Here is a 20051-nt window from a genome sequence, read left to right on the forward strand (position 1 = left end):
CTGTGCCTTCAGTTGCCTGGGCCCTAAGCTCTGGAATTCCTTCCCTACACCTTACCACTACTCTACCTTACTCCCCCTGCTTAAAACCTACCTCGCCAACCAAGCTTTTGGACATACTACCTCTTTATGTGGCTCGGTGGCATACTTTATTTTATAATGCTCCTGTGAAGCGCCTTGGGTTGTTTTGTTAAAGGTGCTATATAAATACAATGTTGTTTTTAGAAATCTACAACTCTATATAGATTGTAATGGAGCTATTATGTTTTCTTCAGTCACCATTGTGTATCTGTTGGGGGGGGTGGGGTGGGGTTGGGGCGGTGAGGAAGGAGGTTGTATGATAAACAACGCCCTTTGTGATTTGTCCTCAGCTTTGTGAGCTCCAGTGACCGTGCACGGGATGGTGAGAAAGATCGGGAGGAGGAACGTGAATCAGGCAAGGAGCTGGATCGCGAGAGCTACAGAGACATCGAGCGGGACCTGGACCGCGGAAGAGACCGTGACAAGGGTCGAGATCGGGATCGCGACAGGGAGCGTGATCGAGACCGGGAGCGTGATCGGGATCGTGACAGAGATCGGGATCGAGACAGGGACAGGGATCGAGACCGTGGCAGAGACAGGGACCGGGACAGAGACAGGGACCGGGACAGGGACCGGGACAGGGACCGGGACCGGGACAGGGACCGGGACCGGGACAGGGACCGGGACAGGGACAGGGACCGGGATCGGGATCGGGACCGGGATGGCCCCTACAGAAGTAAGTATACTTCCTTTCTACCATACCTCTGTTAGCTTGTCTGCTTGAATTCTCCCAGGTGACCATTCTATAATCAAGGCTGGAATGAGAACCCAGACTTTGTTTCTCCCCACAAACCCTCTTGAATCCATGAGGTACTGAAGTCTCACCCAAATTCTCAGTTACAGCTACAGCTAACTCAGCACGCAGCAGGGCTGTGAAGTCACTAAGTGAGCCATGCAGGGGACTTGAGAAGCTTATTTTAAATGTAATTTGTGCACCTTTCTCTCTAGCTCAGACTTACTCAGGGTGTTTGTCATTATATCAGCTGCTTCCTGGGACAGTCAGCTGCAGCACATGGTCTGTTCATCAGGCTCTTCCTAATAGACTGAATCATTAGACATAGGAACAGGAGTAGGCCACATGGCTTCTTGAAAATGCTCTACTATGCAGTTATTGGGCTATGGCAGTTCAACAAAGTGGCTCAATTAGGAATGAACAATAAATGCTGGACTTGCCAGTGACTCCCACATCCCATGAAAGGATTGAAAAAAAAGCATGCTTAATCTTTACCTCAGCTCCACTTTCTGTCTGATTCCCCCATGCTGTGATTCAGTGTCCAAGAATCTCAATGTATTCAATGATGGAGCATCCGCAACCCTCTGATGTAGAGAATTCCAAAGGTTCACAGCCCTTTGAGTAGGGAAAATTCCCTTCATCTCAGTCCTAAATGATCAGCCCTTTACCCTGAGACTATGACCCCGTGTTTTACATTCTCCAGCCAGGGGAAGTATCTTCTCAGCATCTACCCTGACAAGCCTCAAAAATGATATGTTTCAGTGAGATCAGCTGTCATTCTTCCAAGCTCCAGAGAATATAGGCCTCGAGGGATTCTTCAGTCCCATTTGTTCTTTGTCAGCCTCTGTGTAAACACAGTGCATCCTTTGTGCACCTAGTGACTATTTATCCTCTGAAGCCAATCAGCCCTCACTCCTGTTACAAATCTCGCAGCTCTTCAGGACTCTGATCTCACAATGCCAATATTGGCCCTTCACTATTTGGGGACAGCAGCTCCATGTGCCACATTCTCGGGTGGTAAATCTATGCTTTTCAAGTACGTTAACTCTACGGCTGACCTCAAAGAAAGCTGCCCAGAAAAAATTAGCTTCTCAGGATCAGGGAGGATGTTTATCAGTAATTATGAATTTAGTAAGCCACTCAAAATCCAGTTACACCTCATTCAACAACTTATTCAAGGGTTTTTACAATGAGGGGGAAGGTTCCTGTTCATTCGTAAGATTTCCCATTAATTTCACTCTGATAGGGTGCCTCAACTCCGGCGAAATGTGGAATCGCTGACAGCAGCCTCTAGTTTTTTCAGGTTATTCTGCACATGACTGGGCTCCAGAAGTTTGTTTCAGAGGAATAATAATGGCAAACGCTGATAGCTTTGTAGTCATTACCAATGCAAAATGCAGCCGGTCAAAATATTTAACATTCTAAGAAATAAAGACTCTATACAGACTCTTAGGACATCGCAAAGTACTTTACCAAAGCACTTCACAGCCAATGAAGTATTTTTGAAGTGTTGTAACGTAGCAGAGAATCAATTTGTACCACAAGCGACAGTGTGAGAATGACCAGATAACCTGTATTGAGTGATGTTGGTTGAGGGATAAACAATTGCCAGGCAACTGGGGAAGAACTCTTCTGCTCTTCCACAGAATAGTGAAATAATGACCGTGGCGTTTTTTACACCCACCTGAGAGGACAGATGGTTTATGGTGTCACCTGAAAGATGGCGCCTCCTGACAATGCAGTGCTCCCTCAGCCCTGTACTGCAAGGGGATTGGAGTACAAGAATCAAGAAGTCTTGCTACAGTTGTACAGAGATTTTGTAAGATCAGATCTGGAATACTGGGTGCGGTTTTGGTCACCACTTTTATGATAGGATATATTTGCATTCAAGGTAGTATAGCAAAGGTTCACTAGATTAGTCCCTGGGGTGAGGGTGTTGTCCTTTGATGAAAGGCTAAGTAAATTGGGCTTGTATTCTCTGGAGCTTAGAAGAATGAGAGGCGATCTCATTGAAACCTACAAAATTCTGAGAAGGTTTGATAAGGTAGACGCTGGGAGATTGTTTCCACCGGCTGGGGAGTCTAAAACACAGGGGCGCAGTCTCAGGATAAGGGGCCAATCATTTAGGACTGAGATGAGGAGAAATTCCTTCACTCAAAGGTTTGTGAACCTTTGGAATTCTCTATCCCAGAGACTTGTGGATGTTCCATCATCAAATACATTTAAAGCTGGGATGGACTGATTGTTGGTCTCGCAGGGAACTAAGGGATATGGGAAGTGAGCGGGAAATGAAGTTGAAGCCCAAGATTAGCCATGATTGTATTGAATGGCGGAGCGGGCGCGACAGGCCATTAAATGGTCTACTCCTGCTCCTACTTCTTGTGTTCTTGCGTCAGAGTTGGAGATTCATTCATAGGGATTGAAAGATTGATTGACTAGTCAACAGTTTTATTATTGTTGTATCAAGTGACTACCAGGGTAGTAGAAGGTAACAAGAAGAATTTTGGGCTTTTTGGAATCTTGCAATTCCTATTCAACAACAGACCTCGAGTACAAGAGGTTGAACAAAGTTCGTGAGGTCAGGGAGGAAGGATGACAAAATTGTTCACCGTGTGGCTCAACTCAACTGCTTGTTTCTCCTGCAGGGTTTGACTCTTTCCGTGCCCCTCGGAAAGGAAACACCATCTATGTGCACGGCCTGGGGATGACGGAGGAGATGCTGAGGACCTCTTTCTCTCATTTCGGGACTATTGTCAACCTGACCATGGACAACCCCAGGAAGTGAGTGATGCGCTCAGGTAGCTCCACGCCTGACAAACTTTCTATGCCCTACCCAGCACTAGGATTGGCGTCCTAGGGCCATTGTCTCTCCAGTTACCAAGCTGGATTACTCCATGACCATGGCCAAGGGGAAGCTGACTTCGCCCTCATGGGAAATGGGCAACAGCAGCCAGTTTCCCTTCATGGCCTCACCCCTCCAAATCTCTGCAACCTCCTCCAGCCCTATAACCCTCTGAGAACTTTGCATTCTGCTATTTCTGGCTTTTGCACCTCCCCCGATTATAATCACTGCACCATTGGTGGCTGCGCCTTTAACTGCCGAGGCCCTAAGCTATTGAATTCCCTCCCTAAACCTCCCTGTTTCCGCCTTTTTTTAAGACACTCCTTCAAACCTACCTTCTGCCCAAGCTTTCCTTGGTTACCTGTCCTTATAACCCTTATGCAGTTCGGTGTTAATTAATGTCTCATAATACTCCTGTGAAGCACCTTGGGATGTTTTAAAATGTTCATGGTGCCATATAAGCACAGGTTGTTATTATTAATTCAACAAAAGCCAATGTGACAGATGAGAGAAGCTGGAATTGTAATGCTTACAGCAGAGAAGGTAAAGGGGTGACATTATAGAGGTGTGAAAAAAGCAGGAAGAGTTTTGTAGAGGAATTCAGGGGAAAAGAGCAACTGTTTCTAGCAACAGAGGAGCCAGAGGAAGCAGAATGATGGTAATTGGCAAAAGAACTAGAGGGGAAGACAAGGATAACTTTTTTTTTAACACCATAAGTTCTGACATTTGGGAATCCACTGCCTGAAAGGTTGAAGGATTCAATATGGGGGCATTGGATAAGTATTTGGAGAGTTGAAATTCAGAGGGCTACGGAGAAAGAGCAGGAGGCAAGCGGGACTAATGAGATCGCTCTTTCAAAGAGCCGGCAGAGATATGATGGGCCGAATAGCCTCGTTCTGTGCTGTAAGGTTCTTTGGTAGCAATTAGCAATTTTAATGATCAACCACAGCTTGTTCCACACGCTGACAAGTAGGTAAAGTCAACTGATGGACGGTAGCCCAATCCTATAGCAAGCAGGTGACCATGTGATCAGGCTGCTTGCACCTTGGTTTTGATCCCTCTCTACTTTTAAGGCAATTATTTAAATACCCCAGCTCCATGTGAACATGGCATAATGTGCCCTGCATCAGTCAGTGGCACAGGAATCAATTTTACCCATATGTAGATCCGTATTCATTTTATTTCCCTCTAATTCTTCCAGTAGTTTCAGGCATTATGGTGCTTCACACAATTCAACCAAGTAATTTAGAAATGGCTAAAATCAGGAGGCATTGGGATGATTCCACCTCGGCAATCCCGACTCATTTTGGGAACTTGTATCAAGCGGTTTTCCAATCATTGATTTCAATGGTCAGCGATTTTTGGGACTGGGGTTGTGGAATTTACTGAAGCGCCCAATCCCTTCTCTATCAGTCGAATGTGACATAAGATTGCAGAGCTCTGGGGAAAAAGAGCAGGGAAGAGTGGGACTAACTCCTTTGTTCTCGAAAAGTGTTAGCTCAGACTTGATGAGCCAAATGGCCTCGTTCTTATAGGAGCAGCACTGGGCCTTTCGGCCTTTTTGAGCCTGCTCCGTCAGTCAGAGAGATCTTGGCTGATCAGATATGGCCTTGTCTCCACTTTCCTGTCCCTAACCCTTGACTTATGGCAATTAAAAATCTATCTAATTCAGCCTTGAATATTTTCAATGGCCCAGCCTCCATTGCTCTCTGTGAAAGACAAATCCAAGTACTAAGTACCATCTGAGAGAAGAAATTCCTCATCTCCGCCTTAAATGAGTGACCTCTTATTTTGAAACTGGGTACCCAAGTTTTAGATTCCTGAGGAGTGGAAACATCCTCTCAGCATTTACCTTGTCAAGCCCCCTCAGAATTTTGTATGTTTCAATAAGACTATCCCTCATTCTTCTAAATTCCAATGAGCATAATCTGTTCCAACCTGCTCAGCCTTTCTTCATAAGAGAAACCCCTCATCCCAGGAATCAGCCTAGTGACCCTTCTATGAACTGTAAGTACGTCCCTCTTTTAGTAAGGGGACCACAACTGTACACGGTTCTTCAGGTGCGGTCTCACTAATGCCCTGTACAGTTGTATGAAGACTTCTTTACTTTTATATTCCATCATCTTGGCAATAAAGGCTCTACTATCCTCGGATACTGTGATAAGGAAAATGTGGTTAATTTGCTCTCTCCTCAAAGGTGAGCCTTCAGCAGTGCACTATTTTCCAACACTGTGTGACTATCAAGCACCAGTCTCCCTCCCAACACAGGCTGGCATCCATAAAGGGGGAAGGATGAGTGTGGAGGCACCATCACTAATAGTGTGGGCTGAGAAGCATAACCAGCACGGCAGCTCACCATAACAGTTTAACCCGGAATGTGGAGATGGGCCTCAGATCCATAACCTGATCTCAGCTGGTGTCCTGAAGCTGCCCTTTATTCAGCCAGGCTGTAAGCTGGCCTTGCTCAACAGTGACCTGTCTGACTGGAAGTTTCACCATTTGGAATCCCAGTCCTGTCTTCCCTATTCCTCCCCATTCCCTGCCTCCGAAGCTGACTTCTCACTGTTCCACAATGCTACCTGTGTTCCAGCAAAGCTCGTGATACCACAGACATTGATGCGTTCCAGCTGTGCTGTACTGATCTGTATCTATCTGTTTATTACAGCTGTGCGTTTGTAACCTTTGAGACAATGGAGTCCGCAGATCAGGCAATTGCAGAGGTATGGAACAGAACACACCTGCTGCAAGGCCCATGTTTTACTTTGATTCCGTGTGTGTGTGTGTGTGTGTGTGTGTGTGTGTGCCTGCCTGTGTGTGTGTGCCTGCCTGTGTGTGTGTGTGTGTGTTTTTCTTTCTCTGGTATTTCACTCTGATTTCTGGTACTGTGTATCTGTCTGATGTTTCACTGAATCCTGTTACTAAGAGATAAAGTGAGTGTGTGTTTGTTTTTCTGTGTGTTTCACGGTGATTCCTGGTATTATGTGAACCTGTTCCATGTTTTGAGGTTTGTTTTTTCTCTCTAACAGTTAAATGGCAGCATGGTTGGTGATGTTTACTTGAAGGTGATGATTGCTCGTAAACAGCTCATGCTGGAAACTGCCACAGGGAAGTCAGTGTGGGGAAGCCTAGGTAGGAGAAATCTGCAAATTCACATTCCAGTCGGAGTCTGCGTTTGGTACTGATGGTATTATGGTTCATGGTCTCAGTAACAGGCTGCCCCAGGCAGACCTATGAGAGCATGTTTGGGTTGAAGGCTGTCTGCAATTAATGCCCTATTGAATGTCATTCCTCCCCTTAATAATGCTCTTGCTCTGTTTAAGAAGGTTCAAAGTTGACAACCAAATATGTCCTGTACCTTGATCCTTTTATTGCCTGTTTCAGAGAAATAAACATTATTACCCCATTTCCCCTGGAGGGAGAGATATAACCTTAGTGGATCACTGGACGAGGGGGAGGCCATTTAGCTCCTTGAGCCTGTTCTGCTTTTCAATGAGATCATGGTTGAACTGTGACCTAACTCTATATTCCTGCCTTTACCCCCATATCCTTCAATGCCTGCAGTTAACAAAAATCCATATCAGATTTAAAATTAACTATCAACCTAGCATCTATTATTATTTGTGTAAGAGTTTCAAATTTCTCCTACCCTCAACAAGGTTAATGCTGTTGATATGGTGTACGTGGACTTTAAAAAGGCATTTGATACAATGCCATACAACAGACTTGTGAGAAAAGTTATTGCTCTTGGATTAAAAGGGACAGTAGTATCATGGATACAAAATTGGCCAAAACATAGGAAACAGAGAGTAATGATCAATGGATTTTTTTTGGCTGAAGGAAGGTTTGTAGTGGAGTTCCCCAGGGATCGTTATTGGGACCCTTGCTTTTCCAGATATATATTAATGATCTAGATCTTGGTGTGCAGGGGACAGTTTCAAAGTTTGCGGATGATACGAAGCATGGGAGTGTTGTAAACTGTGAAGAGGATGGTGTGAAACTTCAAGAGGACATAGACAAGTTGGTGGAGTACACAGAGAGGTGGCAGATGAAGTTCAATGCGGAGAAGTGTGGGCTGATGCATTTTGGTAGGAAGATCATGGACACACAATGCAAAATAAGGGGTGAAATTTTAAAGGGTTTGCAGAAGCAGAAAGACCTGGATGCACATGTGCACAGATAATTGAAGGAGCCAGGACAGGTGGAGAGAGTAGTTAATAAAGCATATAGTATCCTGGGCTTTATTAATAGGGACATAGAGTACAAGAGCAAGGAGTTTATGCTGAATTTATATAAGACATTCGTTAGACCTCAGCTGGAGTATTGTGTACAATTCTGGGCGCCACATTATAGGAAGGATGTGGACACATTGGAGAGAGTGCAGAAGAGGTTTACAAGATGGTTCCAGAGATGAGAAACTCCAGCTGTGAGGATAGATTGGAGAGGTTGGGACTGTTCTCCTTGGAGAGAAGAAGGCTAAGAGGATATTTGATAGAGATGTTCAAAATCATGAGGGGGTTGGACAGAGTAGATAGGGAGAAGCTGTTTCCACTCATAAAAGGGTCAAGACTGAGAGGGCACAGATTTTAAGTGATTTGCAAAAGAAGCAAATGTGATGTGAGAAAAAACTTTTTCACACATTGAGTGGTTCAGGTCAGGAATGCACTGCCTGAAAGTGTGGTGGAGTTAAGTTCAGTTGAGACATTCAAGAGGGCATTAGATGATTATTTGAATAGAAACAATGTGCAGGGAAAAAGGGAAAAGGTAGATCATAATGCTCCTTTAGAGAGCTAGTGCAGACACAATGGGCCAAATGGCCTCCTTCTGTGCATTAAAATTCTGTGATTCATTTGCCCGTTTGCTAATTTCACTCCTGAAAGCCTGGCTCTGATTTTCAGACTGTTCTCCCAAGTCCTAAATTCCCCAATCGGCAGAACTAGTATCTCTTTATCTACCCTATCTGTACCCCTTAATATCTTCATATTCCCCTTTATACCAGGTGGCGATGCTGGCATAGTGATAATGTCACTGGACTAGTAATCCAGAGGCCCAAGCTAATGCTCTGGGGACAAGGGTTCAAATTCCACCACAGCAGCTGGTGGAATTTAAATTCAATGGACAAATCTGGAGTTGAAAGCTAGTCTCAGTAATGGTGACCTATCATTGATTGTTGTAAAAAGCTAATTGCTTCACTAATGCCCTTGAGAGATGAAAATCTGCCATCCTTAGCTGGACTGGCCTACATGTGACTTTAGACCCACAACATTGTGCTTAACTCTTAACTGCCTTCAGTTCAAGGCCAATTGGGGATTGGCAACAAACACCAGCCTTGCCAGTGATGGCCACATCCATGAAAGAATAGAAAAATCTTTGATCAAATCACTCCCTAAGTTCAAAGGAATAGAACCACAGTTTGTGTAACTTCTTCCCATCATTTGACCTCACAGTCCTGATTCTACCAGTTATGAAACTTAGGATCTTTATTGGCCTTTAGTCATGCACACATTCCTAGATGATCCATTATGTCCTGATAAGAGTTTATTGTGAACAAGCCCCTGCCACCAGCAGCCCCCAGAAGTGAGGGAGTTCCTGCAAAGCATCAGGTGCCAACTTGTAACAACTCATTCTGACTCGATTATCCTACTTCCTATCTTGGATCCATTGCATTGGCAGTAAGAGGTCAACAAGTATTAACCTCACACGCAGATTTTAGATTGACAAGGGAGTCAAGGGTTATGGGGGCAAGCAGGGCAATGGAGTTAAGGCCACATCAGATCAGCCATGATCTTATTGAATGGTGAAGAAGGTTTGAGGGGCTGATTGGCCTACTCCTCCTATTTCTTATGTGCTTATGGTGGTGGTGGTTGAGAGATGAATGTTGTCCTCCTGCTAGGACACCTTGGGAGACCTCTCCCCTCCTCCCTTCACTCCTTCTCCCAACCCCTCCACCCCATCTGCTTTGGGGAAGAACGTGCTGCTAGGTCTGTTACATCCACCTGAGCAGGTAGACCGGTCCTCTCGGTTTAACATCCTGGCCAAAGCAAATCTAATCCTGTATATTAGCCATTCATTAGATGCGGCTGCTGGGGTATCCAGATGTGGCTAATTGAATTTCAGTTTCAGGCAATAAAAAGATGAATAATAGACACCATCATTGGGCACATGGTCTCAAATTTCATATGAGAATGTGAATATGCATGTGAACTTTAATCTGTTTGTGTTTCTTGATATATGCTAAGATGATAGGCAGGGAGTGTGAGTATTTAATCATTGATATGGCTATTTTATTCCTTTATCATTGAATGATAGTGGGCAGTTGTTCAGAAAATATACACACCTGTGAAGTGCTTTTACCTGTATTGTGCAAGTGTGTGTAAAATTAGCATGTGGTAAAGTTGCTGTTGAGTTGGTGTGTTATTTCTATTGGGCGACAGAGGTCTAAAGTAGTAGAACGCATGACAATGCAGCATTGCATCTGAGCCATACTGAAAATATCCATCTGGGTTCTGCGCTCAAGTCTTGAAGTGGGAATTGAATGCACGCTACACCCTTCTGCCTCAAAAGTGAGAGTGCTGGACTAAACTAATATTCGGAAGAGTAGAGGTCTTCAGGAAAGACAGGAAGTTGATTTTTTTTTTGGGAGGGTTGGTGGTGGTTGTTTGGAGGGGTGTGATGTGGAACTGACCGCCCTTGCTCTAACAGAAGTGTTTCTCTTGCCATCCTCTCCACAGCGGTCCAGAACAGTGCCAAGGGATCACATCGTGACAAACGTAGCCAGGTGGTGTACAATGAAGATTTCCTGGAATTATCTGGGAGACCAAGCCTGAGGGAAGAAACAAAGAAGAGCAAATGACTCCAAAGAATGCAAAGCCATCCCTCTTGGGAGGAGGTGGCTCACTGTTTTTTTGTACGTGCCCCCAACTCCCCACCATGTCCCTACTCCCACTCTTTAGCCTCACTGATGTGTAAAATAAATTTTAAGAGAATAGCATTTGCTTAGAGTCGACTTTTCCAAGTCCAGTTGCCACATTTCCATCATGTTCTGGAAGCTCCTATCCTCAATCTTGACCAGTGAGAACTGGAGGGAGGTTCCTGGTTTTAAATACCTGACCACCTCTGCTCTGCCGAACCAGTGGCTCCAATATCACCCGGTACGCTCCAGCCACAACAAGAATAAGAATTGTACAAGCACCAACGTCCTCTGTGCTTGCTCAAGTCTCTCCCTGTCCTTCCACCTTGGCCATTGAAGCTGTGGGCCCCAGTATGTGGGAAGAAGCTCTCCATGCCATTACCCTGAATAGCCTGGATCTAATTTTAAGATTCTTTCCCCCTTATTTGGTCTCCCTCTGCCAGAGGAAATAGTTTCTCTCTATCCACCCAAATCAAATCTTTTAGTTATCTGAAGCACCTCAATTAGATAACCTCTTTACAGAAAGGTATACAGCTCAGAAACAGGCCATTTGACCCATTTATGCTCCTTGTCCCAGCCCTCTTCATCTCACCCCATCAGCATATCCTTCTACTCTTTTCTCCCTTATGTGATTATCCAGCTTTCCCGAAACCCATCTGTACCATGCACCTCAACCATTCCCTGTGGGAGTGAGTTCCACATTCTCACTGCTCTCTGGGTAAAGAAGTTTCTCCTGAATTCCCTATTGCATTTATTAGTGTCGATGTTTGCTTTGTACTTCTGGCCTCCCCACAAATGGAATCATCTTTCCTACATCTACCCTATTTAAATCCTTTTGTGATCTTAAAGACCTTTATAAATTCACCCATCAGTCTCCCTCTCTTTTCCAGAGGAAAGACCCCCCAGGCTGTTAAGCTTTACTGTGGGTATAACTTCCCAACCTTGGTGTCATCCTTGTGAATTATTTAATGCCTCCCTATCCTTTAAGCCTAAGTCTTATGGAATCTGTCCTCATAAATTAACCCTTTTAGTATATCCCTCCTGTAAATGTTCCAGCATTGGCATGATTTGTGCCAGGAGCGTGGGGAGCTGGCAGCATTATTGCTCTTGAGTGCCTCAAAATGTAACTGCCCAATAAATGCAGCAACGACCTTACCAGAGAGGGGAGATAAGGGTAAACTTAGGTTCTATAGGATCCCTTGCATCATTGGACCAATATCCAATTATCACTACAAAAATGCACATGCAGGGCTTTTAAAGCTCGATTCTACAGCTCCTATGGCCTGCCATTGTTTCAAGAGCCCTTGCAGCTTTGTGTATGGAACCTGTTTCATCACTGCATTGGAGCACTAGATTGAGAGGGTTTGTAAAGAGTGCTTTCTTAGTGACGAGAGGGGGGACAGGAGATAGAGAGACTGCTCCAGGGTGCCCAGCTGTCAATCCAATATTCCACCCTCAGCACACATGAGCCCTGCCCTTGTCACTTCCGCTATTTCACTGCAATGTTGTCTGGGTTGATAGGGGGGATTTTATTTCTCAAAGGGTGGGATGGGCAGATGGAACTCTGAGGGGTGTCCAGACTAAATCTTTGTGTTTCACCCCTCCATTCCCTGTAACGTTTTCTCCCCCTACCACAAACCAAAGAAGGCAGGCGCTACATCAGGTGCCCACTGCTGTTGCAATCTCAAGAAATATGGAAGAAGTAATGGGAGCCATTCAAGTGTCATGAAGCGAAGTAACCATATGCAAATCTGGAACCCTGCTTGGGATGCTTTCACCCCAGAATGTCTGACTGTAAATAATGCATTATTTGTTTTTATTAAATTAACCATTAAACTGTTCTACTCTGTTTGGTTTGCTGTGTAAGTGGGCACTCTGTGGGCAAATGTGATAATTGCACATTCATCTTCAGTACTGGCAATGTAAATGCTGTAGAACTCAACACGGAGCTGGCGCTATGCTTGGAACAGAACTCGGAACTGGCATTGTGATTGCTTACCTGGATGAGTGCGATTCCAACAACACTCAAGAAGCTCAACACCATCCAGGGCAAAACAGCTTGCTTGATTGCCACACCTCCCACATTTACTCCCTCCGCCACCAATGCACAGTGGCAGCAGTGTGTACCATCTAGAAAACGCACTGCTGCAATTCAGCAAGGTTCCTTCGACAGCACCTTCCAAACCTGCGACATCTACCATCTAGAAGGACAAAGGGCAGCAGACGCATGGGAACACCACCACCTGCAAGTTCCCCTCCAAGCCACACACCATCCTGCCTTGGATATATCACCGTTCCTTCACTGTCACTGGGTTAAAATCTGGGAACACCCTCCCTAACAGCACTGTGGGTGTACCAACACCAGATAGACTGCTGGGCTTCAAGAAGGCGGCTTGCCACCACTGTCTCAACGGCAGCTAAGGAAGGGCAATAAATGTTGGCCTTGCCAGCAATGCTCACGTCCCGTAAATGAATTTTTAAAAGCTCAACACTTGGAGCTGGCAGTGTGAATGATTTAGAACTCACCTGAGAACTGATATTAGTACAAATGTTTAACATTTAAAATGATAAAAGGAGATGGTAGGGTCAATAAAAAGTAACAATTTGCCCTGGCGTGGGAATTCCAGAGCTTCAGGGCCTATCCAGCTGAAGGTACGGCCCACAGTTACCAATGGTGAAGAGGTGGAAATTAGGGACATGAAAGAGGCCAGAATTGGAGGAGTGCAGAGATCTCAGATAATCAGGTAGGGCTGGAGGAAGTTACGGAAAATGGATAGAGCAAGGCCATGGAGGAATGTGAAAAAGAAGTTAAAATGCAGTGTGCTCGAGGTGTGGATCCACAGCGAAAAATACTGACACTGAGAATGAGTTGGTGCATCAGTGACAGTACAGATAGTCATGGAGGGGCATGTGATGCCAACTTGTTTCAAAATCAACAGAATCAGAGCCTGTCCTAGAGTTTTGAGAGATTCTGACAATTGATTCACCAGAGTGTTGAAAAGTAGAATTTCGACAAGATCACCAGTTGGGAAAGGGCAACACCAAAATCCCGTAGCCCTGAATTTCCTCTCGGGGGGTGGGGGGGGTGGGGGGGTGGTACGTGGAGCTGCTTGCCTCCATCTGTAACTGCAACTGTTTATGTTGTTTCCCTAATAGCTTCTGTTGTGGCTTGACTTGATTTTTGTGCGTGGTCACTGAGAGGTTGTTTTCCCTGGCTGGGAATCTAGAACAGGCAGGAAAAATCTTAGAATAAAGGGGCAATTATTTAGGTCTGAGATGAGGAGAAACTTCTTCACTCAGAGCATTGCGAATCTTTAGAATTGGCTACCCAGATTGTGCATGCACAGTCATTGGGTATTTTCAAGACTGAGATCGATAGATCTTTGGTCTCTTGCAATCTAGGGATATTGGGATTGAGCAGGAAAGTGAAGTTGAGGTAGAATGTCAGCCACAATCGTATTGAATGGTGGACCAGGCTTGAGGGGCTGAATGGCCTACTCCTGTATTTATGACATCCTAAAACACTGCAGCCAACTTTTTAAAAGTGTAATCATTTGTTGGTAATGTACAAAATGTGACAGCCAAAGCACATTGCTATCCCAGATGGAGGAGGAATGAGATGTTTTTTAGTCATGTTGGTCGAGGAATAAATATTGGCCAGGAATCCCTTACTTCCCTTCAAAGTGGTTGACAAATTGTAACTTTTACATGTGCCTGAGAGGACAGACAGGGCATCAGTTTAGCGTCTCATCCGAAAGACAGCATTTCCAACAGTACAACGCTCCCTTAATACTGCATTGGAGTATCAGCACAGATTTGGGCTCATGTCCCTGGAGTGAGACTTGAACCCACAATCTCCTGACTCAGAGGTGAGAGAGCTACACACTTAGCCATAGCTGTTAATATAAGAGATTTCCATGCATCCCACACTTCCAGAACAAGTTTGAGGACTCGCAATACTCTGAAATAACTGGTTAATACTTTTTATTAAATTAAGCCATCAGATAATAAACCACAACCCATTACGTGCAGTGCATATGAGATATAGGTACCAATACTCAAGTCAAGAGGGCACAAATGTGTCATCATGACTGCTCACGCTCGCCTCAGTAAGTCGAGGCCAAAGTTCCCAAGGACCTCCAGTGTCACCAATGTTATAGGTTTAATTACGGATGACAAATATGGATTGAATGTACCATCATGTTCTGTGTCTATGCTGTTGATATGTGTTCAGTGGTAAGTTTTATTGCTGTCATTTGTTGTGTGAGCCCGTTGATGTTTTAGGTTGTTGATTGCAGTCAGGACATTCCACAAGAGAGCCTAAGAGTTCCCTGTAGCATTCAAAGTCTTATCCCTTCTCAGTACATCCATAACACAAACCTATTCACATCACTGTCTCCCCTCCATGTTTATATTATTTATCTCTCCTCATGGACACTTAATGAAATAATGCATCCCATACTGCAGGCCTGGTCTGTCCTTTCAGATTGAGCACTAATAAGAGTATATATTTTAACAGCATCCTATAGCCTGGAACAGCTATGCTTACGTTCCCGACTTGAGGGTCAAAAAGAATGTTTTTTCTCAAAATAAATGTTCTGGTCCCTTTACTCATAACTTTAGGAACATAGGAACAGGAGGCGGCCATTCAGCTCATCAAGCCTGCTCTGCCATTCATTACGATCATGGCTGAGTGAATACTTCATTGTCTTATACCCACACTAACCCCATAACCTGCTACGTTTTTGTTAATCAGAAATCTATCAATCTCCACCTTAAACATACTCAATAACTGAGCTTCCACAGTCTTCTGGGGTACAGAATTCCAAAGATTCACAACCCTCTGAGTAAAGAAATTTCTCCTCATCTCAGTCCTAAGTGGCGTCTCCCTTATTTTGAATTTGTGTCCCTTGGTTCTCGACTCCCCACCCAGGGGAAATATCTTACCTGCATCTACTCTATCTATTCCTTTAAGTATTTTGTAGGTTTCAATGAGATCATCTCTCATTCTTCGAAATTCTAGAGAATACAGGCTCAGTGTCTTTTCATCAGACAGTCCCACCGTTCCCGGAACAAGTCTGGTGAATTTTCATTGTACTCCCTCATGGCAATAATATCCTATCTGAGGTAAGGGGACTAAAACTGCACACAGTACTCCAGGTGTGGTCTAACCAAGCTTCTATTCAATTGGAGCAAGACTTCACTACTCCTGTACTCAAATCCTCTTGTGATAAAGGCTAACATTCCATTAGCCTTCCTAATAGCTTTCTGCACCTGCATGTTAGCCTTCAGTGACTTATGGACAAGGACACCCAAGTCCCTTTGTATATCTACACTTTCTAATCCCTTACCATTTAGGAAATACTTTGCACAGCTGTTCCTTCTACCAAAGTAGATAACATCACATTTTTCCACATTATATTCCGTCTGCCATGTACTTGCCCACTCACTAAGTCTGTCCAAATCCTCCAAAGTAGCCACTTTACATCTTCCTTCAAAACATACATTCCCATCTAGCTTTGTATCATCAGCGAACTTGGAAATATTACATTTGGTTCCCACATCCAAATCATTGATATATATTGTGAACAGCTGGAGCCCAAATGCTAATCCTTGTGGTACCCCATTCGTCACAGCCTGCCAATGCGAGAATGACCCATTTATTCCTACTCCCTGTGTTCTGCCTGTTAGCCACTCCTTAATCCATGCCAGCATATTGCCTCTATCCCATGTGTTTTTATTTTGCTAATCAACCTCATGTGGGGGACTTTTTCAAAAGCATTCTGAAAATCCAAGTATACTACATCCATCGACTCTCCTCTATCAATTTTGTTACTGACATCCTCAAAAAACTTCAACAAGTTCATCAAACATGATTTATCATTCACAAATCCTTGCTGACTATGCCCAGTCAGATCATGATTATCCAAGTGTCCATTTATCACAACCTTTATAATAGATTCGAGCATTTTCCCTACTACTGATGTAAGCCTAACAGGTCTGCAGTTCCCTGTTTTCTCTCTCCCTCCCTTCTCAAATGGTAGGACCCTGGGAAGTACTGAGGATCAAAGGGACCTTGGTGTGATGTCCACCGGTCCCTTAAGGTAGCGGGACAGGTAGACAAGGTGGTTAAGAAGGCATGTGGGATACTTGCCTTTATTAACCAAGGCATAGAACATGAGAGCTGGGAGGTTTTGCTGGAACTGTATAAAAGGGCCTTTTTCTGTGCTGTAGACCTCTATGACTCTATAAACATTGGGGTGACATTTGCTACCTTTCAATCTTCAGGAACTATTCCAGAATCCATAGAATCTTGGAAGAGGATCATGAATGTATCCACTATAGCAACCTCTTTCAACACTCTGGGATTTAGAACGTCAGGTCTGAGGGACTTATCAACTTTCAGTCCCATTAATTTCTCCAATACAACTTTCTTACTTATATTAGTTTCCTTCAACTCCTCATTCTCCATAGCCCCTTGGATCTCTAAATCTGGGGGATTTTCTGTATCTTCCTCAGTGAAAACAAACGCAACGTAATAATTTAGCTTCTCTGCCATTTCTCCATTCCCCATTATGAATTCTCCTGATTCTGCCTGTAATGGACCACATTTGTCTTAGCCAAACACTTCCTTTTTATATACCTATAGAAGCTTTTACAGTCCAATTAATGTTTTTTGCTGGATTGCATTCATATTCTATTCTCCCGTCCTTTACCATTTTCTTGACCTTCCCAATCCTCAGGTTTACTACTATTTCTGGCAATTTTATGAGCTTTTTCTTTTAATCTTATACAATCCTTAAGTTCCTTTGTCAGTCACTGTTGATTGACCTTTTTTTGGGTTTTAGCACCTTGAAGGAATGTGTAGCTGCTGTAAGCTATGTAATAGTTCTTTGAGGACTATCAATTGCCTATGTACAGTCATATCGTTTAATGCATTTTTCAAATCCACCTCAGCCAATTTGTCCCTCATGCCTTCACAATTTCCTTTATTCAACTTTAACGCCCTTGCTTCAGAGTGGACTACCTCACTTTCAAACATGAAGTAAAATTCTATCATATTGTGGTCACTCATCCCTAAAGGTTCTTTTACAACAAGGTTATTAATTAGCCCTATTTCATTTCATTATACTAGATCTAAAATCGCCTGTCCTCTAGTTGGCTCCTCAACATACTGCCCTAGAAAACCATCCCTAACACTCCAGAAACTCGTCTTCCACAGCATTAGTGCTCAATTGGTTTACCCAGTCTATATGCAGATTGAAGTCACCCATGATTACTGTATTGCCCATGCTACATGCTTCTCTCATCTCCTGATTAATACCATGTCCCACAATACCACAACTGTTTGGTGGCCTATAAACACCTTCAACCAATGTCTGCTGCCCTTTGTTGTTTCTTAGCCCCACCCAGATTCCACATATTGTTCATCTGATCTGAGATCCTCCTTTAGTAATGCACTGATCCCATCTCTTATTATCAGCGCAACTCCACCTCCTTTCCCTACTTGTCTGTACTTCCTAAACGTTGAATATACTTAAATATTCAATTCCCAGTATGGGTTACCATGTAGCTATGTTTCCGTAATGGCAATTATATCATACCCATTTACCCCTATTTGTGCCTTTAGATCACCTGCTTGTTGTGAATGTTGCGCGCATGCAGGTAGAGTGCCTTTAACTTTGTCTTTTTGATATCATTCTGCATTCAAATCGTGCTCAATGCTCCACTTTGTTTCTCCTGCCTTCTAGTCTCACTACTACTTCCTGCTACCACTTAACTTCCTTCCAATTTGGGCTACCCCTCAGGTTCCCATCCCCCTGACAAGCTAATTTAAATCCACTCCAACAGCACTAGCAAATCTCCCTGCGAGTATATCAGTCCCAGTCCTGTTAAGATGTAACAGGTATAGGTCCCACCTACCCCAGAACTGGTCGCAAAGCCTGAAAAATCTGATGCCCTCTCTCCTGCACCAACTCTCCAGCCACATATTTAATTGATCAATCCTCCTATACCTATGCTCACTAACATGTGACACTGGGAGTTATCCTGAGATGCTGCTTTTTAATTTCATTCCTAACTCCTGAAATCTGTTTTCAGGACCTCATTCCTCTTTCTACCTATGTCGTTGGTACCAATGTGGACCATTACTTCTGGCTGATCCCCCTCCCCCCAAAGGATGTCCTGCAGCTTTTCCATGACATTCTTGACCCTGGCAACAGGGAGGCAACACACCATCCTGGATAATAATCATTGGTGTTCTGAATAATTACGATGTGTACTTTATCCATTGCCTGTTTTCAGCCTTCTGCCTTGTATTTATTGAAACCAGGGACTCTCCTTGTTCTGATACAACAACCTCTGTCTGTCAATTTATTCTTTTGAGCTTCTTTTAATAGCTTGCGCATTGATTCATCAGGTTCCCCACATTAGAGGCATACAGCACAGAAGGCTATTCAACTCATCACTGTCCCTAGTCCATTCTCCCCATTTCCTTGTGACTCTTGAACTTTCAACTTTATCCTAATTTGGCTTTGAAGGAGTGGTGTGGGGAGGGTTGGGGGTTGCAATGTTCTCTACCCAAAATGTGCATGGTATAATTGTGCACCTATTCTCTTAGCACCACATGATGTAAAAAAAGTACCTATATACAGTTATAGAAATCAGAAGGTAAAGATACAGAAGGAAAGTTAACAGAGTTGAACTAACCAAAGCTTCATGTGACAGCATCACTACAAGTCTCTTTACAGTTTGTTTTCTGACCTTTACTTTTTTCTGTCCATTTCTCATTGTTCACAGTTTAATTTGACTTAATCTCAGCCTGCAATTAACGTCCACAGGCTCTGCTAGTAAATGAATTGCTGCTGTTTATCGCCAATGGCATACCCCACCTCAAGCCCACTGGCAAGTACATTCGCCCTTGTTAAAGCACTGCAGTGACTGGTCGGAATGACTTTGACCCCTGTGCTGTCTGAGGCAACTTGGCTTCATCATCAATTTGCAAACATCCTCAAAGTCCCTTCGGAGAGGTTGCCAGCGCGACTTGCTTCATTCAGAAGGGAGGATTGTAAACGGACCCAGGCAGGGTTGCCAACTGTAATTAAATGTATTCCAGGAGGTTTCATCACATGACTTTCCCCTCCGTTCCAGCCATGGGCCAGCCAATGCATTCATCCTTGTGACGCACTGCCTTTCTACACTAACTGGAAAGCAAAATGACTCACTACCCAATTGGATGATGCTTGACTATCAGCCAAACAGCCTTTTTTCCCATTTTCAATATTTTTTTATATCTGGTTAAAAAAAGGAAATGTTCAAATAAAATGACAAAAAGAACATTTTTTTACTGTCCCCATGATATTTTCTCCAGGGTTGCACATGGCTGTGTCCTAGAGATTAATCTTCAATTCCTGGAGACTCCAGGCCAGTCCTGAAGTGTTGGCATCCCAAGGCACAGGGGGATGCGTTATCAAGGTGGGGCCTTGGCGAGG

General features: G+C 44.0%; 1 protein-coding gene across 2 annotated transcripts in view; it reads left to right on the top strand.

Moving 5' to 3' along the window:
- nelfe (negative elongation factor complex member E) overlaps positions 1 to 12401 on the top strand; it is a 28348-nt gene extending 15947 nt beyond the window's left edge. For both annotated transcript variants that reach the window (XM_041213581.1, XM_041213582.1), the window contains exons 6-10: positions 369 to 754; positions 3457 to 3592; positions 6319 to 6373; positions 6680 to 6782; positions 10382 to 12401. In XM_041213581.1, coding sequence (XP_041069515.1) covers positions 369 to 754; positions 3457 to 3592; positions 6319 to 6373; positions 6680 to 6782; positions 10382 to 10503 — 802 coding nt within the window. In that variant the 3' untranslated portion in view covers positions 10504 to 12401. The remainder of the gene's footprint in view (positions 1 to 368; positions 755 to 3456; positions 3593 to 6318; positions 6374 to 6679; positions 6783 to 10381) is intronic.
- The last annotated feature ends 7650 nt before the right edge of the window (positions 12402 to 20051 follow it).

This window comes from Carcharodon carcharias, chromosome 19 (assembly GCF_017639515.1).
Source record: "Carcharodon carcharias isolate sCarCar2 chromosome 19, sCarCar2.pri, whole genome shotgun sequence".
NCBI classification, from domain to species: Eukaryota; Metazoa; Chordata; class Chondrichthyes; order Lamniformes; family Lamnidae; genus Carcharodon; species Carcharodon carcharias.